This window comes from Hordeum vulgare, chromosome 2H, assembly GCF_904849725.1.
Source record: "Hordeum vulgare subsp. vulgare chromosome 2H, MorexV3_pseudomolecules_assembly, whole genome shotgun sequence".
In the NCBI taxonomy this organism is placed as follows: domain Eukaryota; kingdom Viridiplantae; phylum Streptophyta; class Magnoliopsida; order Poales; family Poaceae; genus Hordeum; species Hordeum vulgare.
The window spans coordinates 124157539-124166280 of NC_058519.1; the positions used below are offsets into that span (position 1 = coordinate 124157539).

Below are 8742 nucleotides of genomic sequence, written 5' to 3' on the forward strand. Positions count from 1 at the left end.
TATGAAATCATGCCCGTGATTTACCTACCTAAATGCAATGTTGAGGATATCGTTTATCATTAGCGTTTTGATAGGCTCGGGATTAGATATTACTCACAATTTGGTGGATTTAATCGATTTTATGGATTGACTATTAATCGGCCAGTTTTTGATTGTAATTCTTAGGTTCCAAACACTAATAAGATAAAAATGAGAACAAACATCAATATGCTATGAGACTTTAGATAGGTTAGCACTACATGAATACATAACGACATGCTAGCTACTCCCTCCGTTCTTAAATATAAGTCTTTTTTAAAGATTCTACATTTTCATTAGGGGACTACATACAAAGCAAAATGAGTGAATCTACACTCTAAAATATGCCTATATGCATCCGTATATAATCCCTTAATGAAAACCTTTAAAAAAACTTATATTTAGGTATGAAGGGAGTACATGTCAAACAATGATCCATTGACAAATAAAGCAGGACAACACTACAACATATGTCCTATCAAACAAAGGGATGAAGTGTGGTCTGCATGAGGCTACCGAAGGGAGGCCCTGTTACCATATGGACCGACCCGCTTAATAACTAGATCGATAAATCGGGCCAGATGACAAATTTCGAAGACAAGGTATAATCTTAGCGGCAATCCACCGATAAGCGATAAGTTGGCTGACAAATCGGCGAATCGAATGACATATTGACATACCAAAAGACATATTTTTTTCGCAAGTTAATCAAAGGGGAAACACTTAAAATGATTTTTAAGAAAAAAACAAGTGAAAAAAACATACAGATAGGAGGAAAAAAATCAAAACGAAGAGAGACAAGAAAAGTGTATTTAAGTTTGGAAGGGGAAAAGGAACACTATTTTTTTTCATTGTTTTTTATAAGTTTTCTTTTGAGGCTTTTATTTTTTTTATAAGTTTCTTTAGCGGTCTTTTTTTACAAGTATAGAGAAAACTCCAATTGCATCCCTACTGGGCCTGCCGTTTGGAAGTTTTTGTAGGCTTCATCTTGTGAAAAGGTGAGAATAGAAGGGCCCAACGTTAACAGTACTCTAACGAATAACCAAGTCCAAGCAGTTGAGGCCCCGTGCTCGGCCGAACCGTCGTTCAAACTCACCGCCGCATCGCCCGCCACAAACCTTGCTCCGCTCCTCCCGTCCCATCCAATCAGCCGGACATCTCGCGCCGGCTTCCTCTCTCTCTCTCTCCTCTCCGCTCCCCATCCCCATCTCGACCCGGCCGTCCGATGGCGCCACCGCCGGCCTCGTACCCCTCGTCGCCGCACAGGCCGGCACTCCGGCCGGGCAGCCTGCAGCGCCTGCTCCGCCCGCCGGACCCCTCCGACACCGACGACGCCCCCACCCCGCGCTCCCGCTCCCGTGCCCGCTCCAACGGCCGCGTGCTGCTCCAGGTCACCAACATCACGCCGGCGCTCTCCGGCGCCGACCCATTCTCGGGCCACCAGGGCTTCTACCTCCGCCTCTCCGACTCGGCCCGCTCCTGCTACGTCTCCCTCCACGCCGACCACGACGACCTCATCCTCGCCAACGGCCTCCACATCGGCCAAGTCATCGAGGTCGACCACCTCATGCCCTCCGTCCCAGCTCCCGTGCTCCGCAGCTTCCGCGTCCTCCCGGGGCGGTACCCCTGCATCCAGCACGACTCCACGGACGACGACGTGGACGCCGCCGCCGGCTCCGCCCGCGCCGAGGTCAAGGACAAGGAGGTCGTCTCTGAGCGCCCGCGCCCGCGCCGGCCCTCGCAGACGCCGCCCCTCCCGGAGAGGAAGGCGCGGCAGTCCGGTTCCCCTGCCCCGTTGGGCCACGGCCACAGGTCGCGGTCCGTCACGAATCTGCCGGATGCATGCGCGGCGGCGGCGAAGCCGGTGAGGAGGAGTGAGGGGGAGCGGAGGGGCGCCGATTTCCTGAAGAAGGTCAGAAAGATCAGCGTCGCGTCCATCGACGGCAACAGCAGCGACGTCGACGATGACGATGACGAGTCGGACGTCTCGTCGTCGTTGTCCACCGCGAGGAGGAACTGGGATTTCAGCGGCAGCATAAAATACATGAGACCCGTCGGCCCCCGGAGACGCAGCAACAGTGTATAGGAATTTCTCGAATTTTGTGTAGCTAACAAGAAAAATAAGATCCAAAAACTCATCAACCTACTAATTCAATCAATTTTCGTTTTTTGCATGCTGTAGATTTCGCCAGGGAAATCAGGCCCAAACCAGAGCGGCAGGACGAATGACCCGCTGGAGTCGGTGAGGAGGAAAGCCGAGAAGGCATTCAAGGTGCTCTCCAAGAGGAGCGCACACGCCTCAAGCAAGACGCCCAGAGAGAGCTCCAGCGCGGCGGGGACACCGCGGAGCACCGGTGGGACAAGCGGAATCCGGTGGTGCGAGGACAATGTGCTGTGGAGCTCGCTCTCCTCGAGCTTAATGAGGCATGGCAAGGTACATCTTGTTTCTTCTGTTCATGTTATCTGAAGAAAGCAAGCTCTATTTGCTGATAAAGACGGCTCGCAATTTCTGTTCCAACAATGGCAGGAGGCAGTGAAGCAGAGAGACATGGCACTGCAGGCTGTGCTTGATGGATTGCTAGAGGCGTCCACCACGGAGAAGTTGATAAAATGCTTGAGGTGAGTAAAATCGAAAGCTCATGCAAACGTGATCTGAATCTTGAAAGAACATCAGTCAAACTCATTTCATGCCTGATCCCTCTTTTCGCAGTACATACTCTGAACTGCAATCTGACAAGGACGACGACCCAAAGGAGCTCATCGAGAGGTTCTTGCGCTTCTCCCAAGAGCTGGATCATGCCATCTTCGTCGCTCAATCACAGACCAGACTTCGTCAGGCGAAGTCAGGTGGTACCAATTCGACCTCCTCGGCTTCGGCCAAGGCTGCCATGAAGGCCGCGCTGGACAGGAAACAGTCCGCCATCTCATGGGTCAGAGCAGCCATTGAAGCCGACCTCTCGCCTCTCTCCAGCCATGCAAGAGTCACCTCTGAATCCGCAAAGCCATCGCTGTCCGAATCAAAGCCTGTCACCCCACGTCTCTGCTGTTCCAAGACAAAGTGCAACTGCAACGGCAAGTCCTCCTCGAGGAAAGCCGCCGACGCTTCTTCCCATGGGAGCAAGCTAAGTGCCGCCATGGACCTGGCCGTCGCGCTGCGGTCGGAGTGCAACCGGTGGTTCCTCAAGTACATCGACAAGTTCCTGGACGACGTCGAGAACGAGGCCGGATACACGACGACGTGTGATTCGCAGGTCGCGGGGCTTCTGCAGCAGCTCAAGAGAGTGGACGACTGGCTCAACCATGTCGTGCGGCACGAGAGGATGCTCCCGGGGCCGGGAGACAGAAGCAGCAGGGACTGCGTGTTCTCAGAGGAGGAGGAGAACGATGCGTGCGAGAGGGTTCGGAGGAAGATATATGGGGCGCTCCTCAGGCATGTCCAGCATGCCGCTATAGCGCTAGAGAGTATGAGTAATGTAGCAACTGAAGAGGAGAATTAGTTGCTAGTGGCAGTAACTAGGTAAGCTCTAGACAGAGGCAGAATGAACATTTTTCAGAAGGTATTGTGTGCTACTGATAAAGTTGATGTAAGTGGATCATCGTCACACATCAAGTAGTAACATGAACAAGTGTCTGACTGAGAGAGGTCTGGCCACACAAAGAATGGGCATTCAAGGAGGTGTTCTCAGGCTTATGGTAACCGGCCATTGAAAGTCATACCGGTTTGAACGAAGTTTGTGCAAATTTAACAAACTTCACTCAGGTTTGAGTGACTTCCAAATTTTGTTTGAATACTTGGGTGGTAAATTACCGAATTTTTCTTCTTCAAAAGTACGCCAGATTTTGTACCAAATTCGAAAACCGATAGCCCAAATTAGAAAAATTCACAAATGGTATCCCGTCGGCCTCTGGTGGGCCGAAGAGTGGCATGTCAGCCGTCGGGAGGCCGAAGGGTGACCGGTCAGCTTGCGGGCGGCCGAAGGGGGCCCGACGGTCCACTGGTGTCCGAATAGCCACACGTCGGATTGTGGGCAGCCGAACAGGGCCCGTCGGCCTCCAGGAGGCCGAAGAGCCCCTGGATAAGGTCGACCGAGCCCTTCTGCCTCCTCAGTCGTTGGCTCCTCTTCTCTCTCTCGTTTTTCTTCCCTCATTTTGCCCCCCCTCCGATCTCCCTCCACCCTCCACCCATTTTCTTATTCAATCCGCTGAAACAATAGGTCATACCCATCTCCACCGGCCTACCTATGGTCTCATTTTGTGCCATGGGGTAGTTTTTTGTTCGTTTGGAGGAGCCATGGTGGGGTGGTGGAGGTGTGGATGGTGAGGAGGTGGTGTGGTGGAGAGGAAGAAGAAGGTGGAGAGGGAGAAGAAGGGGACACACATGTCGAAGGTATACAATTTTTTTTACTGTAGGTTCTTTTTATTTAGGTTTATTTTAGTATAAATTAGTTCGTTGCGAATAATAACAAGCTGGTAATGTCTGACACCCGAAAAGACTAGACATTAGGTAGTTGAAGCATTAGTTGACTACTAGTTTTGGGATGGATCCTGAAGTCTGTTCCATCAGTATCATGCATTGTGGACCAAATCCTGTAAAAATGTCAAGTGTGAGTTGATGCCGATAGATAGGAGCCAACATTGGTTATCCCTGTTAAGTCGTTCCAGAGACCGAAGAATCCACCCATATGCCCTAGTGCAACCAGTGGCGAAGGAGGAGAATTTCGTACAAGTCAACGTGGGTGAAAGGATCGATATGGTTGGCTAGAGGGGGGGGGGGCGAATAGACAACGACCACTTTTTGATTAATCTTAACAAGTTAAGGTAAACACTATACGGGTTCACAAATAATATGACAATGAGGTGAACCCTATAGAAGCTAACACCAAGAGCTAATAAGACAAGTAAGATATAGTCACAAGCATAAGCAAATACAAAGTAAAGGTTAGAGATAACCACAAGTGGAACCGATGGAGACGAGGATGTGTTACCGAAGTTCCTTCCCTTTGACATGAAGTACGTCTCCGTTGGAGCGGTGTGGAGGCACAATGGTCCCCAAAAAGCCACTAAGGCCACCGTATTCTCCTCACGCCCTCGCACGATGCAAGGTACCGTGATTCCACTATAGGTGCCCTTGAAGGCGGCGACCGAACCTTTACAAACAAGGTTGGGACAACTCCACACAAAGCTTGGAGGCTCCCAACTAAACCACGAAGCTTCACCACAATAGAATATGGCTTCGAGGTGACCTCAACCGTCTAGGATGCTCAAACACCCAAGAGTAACAAGATCCGCAAGGGATTGGTGGGGGAATCAAATTTTCTCTTGGTGGAAGTGTGGATCCAGGCCTTCTCAACCAATCCCTAAAGAATCAACAAGTTTGATTGGCTAGGGAGAGAGATCGGGCACTTTAGAGCTTGTGGAGCAACAATGGAGCTTAGAGAGGTAAGAGATAGGGTTCCTCAGCTAGAAGAACTCTTTATATAGTGGGGGGGAAAATCAGACCGTTTTCCCACTCTCTGCCCGAGTACCAGCGGTACTACCGCTGTGCCGGAGCGGTACTATCGCTGTCCGGCGGTACTACCGCTGGCTGCAGCGGTACTACCGCTGGGCCTCCAGCGGTACTACCGCTGACACCAGCGGTACTACCGCTGGCCCCTTGGTAGTGCACAAGCACTACTACCGTCGGGAAAGTCTTCGCAAAAGGGTCCGTCCACGAACTACCGCTAGGTAGGTGGAACAAAACACCTGGAGCGGTACTACCGCTGACCAGGGGCGGTACTACCGCTGGCTGCAGCGGTACTACCGCTAGCAGTCCAGCGGTACTACCGCTGGGGACCATTTTGCAGAGATAATCGAGACGAATAGGCGAGGGCCGCTCCAAAAGATAAGGAAAGGGAGAATGTGAAGTGTGCGTGTGTAAAGATAGATTCCACCCAAACCTTTCTACTACGGATCCCCTCTTAATAGCACGGCTTTCCTATGACTCAAATAAAGAGAATCGTAGAGAGCGCCGTGCTTCCGTTCCAAAAGAGAGGAGACGTGTCGTCTTGTGCCGTTGACGAGTGTTACCTGAAACCTTGACACACACGATTAGTCCTGTACGGTACTGTCATCAATCACCAAAATTACTTAGGCATAAACTATGCCTCAACAGTGGGGTATGAACCAGGCCAGGTAGTCAATTGGCTAACGAGATTTATGTATCCGGGTCACAGCCACCGGATGTGGATGCTAGCCAAGCCGAGAAAGAGTCATATTATGTGCCACACAATGTTAGTGGTCATGGTACTGGGCAGAGTATTCAGTCGATAGTATTACCTGGCTCTGGTGTTGCTGATGGGGATGAGGAAGGCGATGAAATGCAGAGGGTGATGGAGGAAGAGAAAGAGGATGGGTTTGCGGAGCATCTGGATTCTGAAAATTCCGAGGATGAAGTGGAGGTACCGATTCCTTCTGCATGGGATCAGGACATATCCGCCGGCATTACTGTCAACGATGGCCATGAGACTCCATGGCAATATAATACTAACCTAGTCCAGATCGGGGCTATGTTTGACACAAAGAAAAAAATGAAGTATGCGGTGATAAAGTGGGCTATGTCTATGCAAAGGGTTTTCCAGACACACATATCTAGTCCAACAAAATATACCGTGAAGTGTGTTGAAACAGGTTATCCTGCGAAGGTGCACGGGCATGTGCCGAAGTATAACGTCCACTAGGTTGTCACCAATGTGGTCATACATAATTGTGTGAGGAAAAACCTGTTGGTTCGTCATCCAAACCTGACTTCAACTCTCATAGCGCAACTCATGTATACTGAGATAGTTGAGAAGAAAGATATGGAAGCAAAACATATCCAGAAAGCAGTGAAGGTTAGATGGAATTATGACATTCCATATGGGAAGGCTTGGAGGGCTAAGCAAAAGGCTATGGAGGAAAGGTTTGGGACGTTCTTCGACTCATATGATAATGTTGTCCGTCTCCTTGACATTTTGAAGGAGAGGAATCCCGACACTTATGTTAACATAGAACACACAAGGTTGGAGATTATACCAGATTACAAGGTGTTGAAACGAGTATTCTTCTCTTTTGGTTTGTGCATCGAAGCTTTCCGGCATTGCCCTCCTGTGATGTTTGTGGATGGTACGTTCCCGACTGGTCAGTACAAAAGGCAAATCCTGACTGCTATTGGTGTGGATGGGAACAACCAAATCATCCCACAAGCCATGGCATTTGTGGAGGGTGAGAACTTTCCGAGCTGGGTATGGTTCTTCCGGCAAGTTAAAATAGTGATCGTGAAGGACCGACCAAACGTGTGTGTCATTCATGACAGACATCCTGGTATATTAAAGGCCGTGAAGGCACTAACGAATCCAAGAGCTCACGAGTCAACACCTTGGAAGGACTTGCAAAGCCGGTGGTGCATGGCCATCTCGGTGCAAAAATTTTCTCACAGTTTAAGAACAAACGGTTGATGAACTTGTTAAAAAATTTATGCAAGCAGAACCAGCAGCGCAAATACGAATTTATTTGGTCAAAACTAGATGAGTTTACTAAGAAGCAGGTCCTTGCTAGGAAGAAAATGGAAGAAGACCATGTTAAATTAACACCACTCATCGTGGAGCTAGAGGAGCCAGTAGGTCTTTGTGACTTGCGAGCAATTGACCCTCCTAATACGAAGAGAAAGAATGGCAGGGCAATAAAGAATTTTTCAGAGTGGATAGAGAAAGAGCCTCCAGTGAATTGGTCTTTGCTGCATGACACCCATGGAGCCAGGTATGGCCACATGACAACCAATATTGCAGAGGTGTATAACTTTGTACTCACAGGAAATAGAGCATTGCCACTGAACTAATGTGGAGGGTGTATTCCATGGGACTTTGAGATATTTTACAGAAAGACACGAGTTAGCAAAGAAGCATATTGCAGTTAATCAGAATACACCTTATTGTAGCCGTGTCATGGAATACATGGCTCAGAAGATAAAGAAAGCAAAAAAGCACACTGTCACACTCATAGGTAATCAGGAAAGGAGGTATGAGGTTCAACTTTCTACTGCTAGTTTTGGTTCTGCAAATGAGGTGAAGACGCATGAGGTTAAAATTGGAACGGAATTTTATCCAACTTGTGAGTGTACATGCAACAAACCGCAGTTGTTGCACCTGCCTTGCTCACATGTGTTGGCTGCCTGTGGCCAGATTGAGTTAGACACTATCTCCTTCATGTCTCTGTACTATTCAAAAGAGGCAGTACTCAATGTTTGGACATGTGAGATGACAGGGTTTAGAGTCATCGGCAATTTCAACAAGGTAAACGATGGTGAGAGAGTATACATCTCAGATCCTAGACTTCGACGAACTAGCAGGGGCAGACGTAAGGTAAAGTGCATTCGAAACGATATGAACCAATCTGAAGCTGGTGGAGCATCCAGACAATGTTTGCTCTACGCGGCTTATGGACATAGGATGAAATATTGCCCCGACCTGAACAAAGACGGTGCTTCCACATCGACGAGTGTTTCCACATCGATGACTGCGACAACAGTAGCAAGAGGTGGTCGTGGCAGTCGTGGTGGACGTGGCAGTCGAGGCCGAAGGGGTGGACGAGGAATAAATAACGCAGAAGCTACATAATGTGTCGGCCTACGTTTTAATTTATAATATGTCTGCACTATGTTTTAATGTGTACTATGTCGGACTATGTTTTTATTTGTAATATGCAAATTTG

The 8742-nt window shown here is 49.1% G+C and overlaps 1 protein-coding gene across 1 annotated transcript; it reads left to right on the plus strand.

The window, feature by feature from the left end:
• Window positions 1-1243: 1243 nt before the first annotated feature.
• Window positions 1244-3656, plus strand: LOC123425817. The gene is made up of 4 exons (XM_045109552.1): window positions 1244-2098; window positions 2201-2452; window positions 2546-2637; window positions 2729-3656. The coding sequence occupies exons 1-4, from the start codon at window positions 1244-1246 to the stop codon at window positions 3513-3515; spliced, it is 1986 nt and encodes a 661-aa protein (XP_044965487.1). The 3' UTR covers window positions 3516-3656.
• The last annotated feature ends 5086 nt before the right edge of the window (window positions 3657-8742 follow it).

Coding starts and splice junctions, on each gene's coding strand:
- LOC123425817 (XM_045109552.1), top strand. CDS start 1,244: ATGGCGCCACCGCCGGCCTCGTACCCCTCGTCGCCGCACAGGCCGGCA. Junction 2,099..2,200: donor CCCGGAGACGCAGCAACAGT/GTATAGGAATTT, acceptor TGCATGCTGTAG/ATTTCGCCAGGGAAATCAGG. Junction 2,453..2,545: donor GCTTAATGAGGCATGGCAAG/GTACATCTTGTT, acceptor CAACAATGGCAG/GAGGCAGTGAAGCAGAGAGA.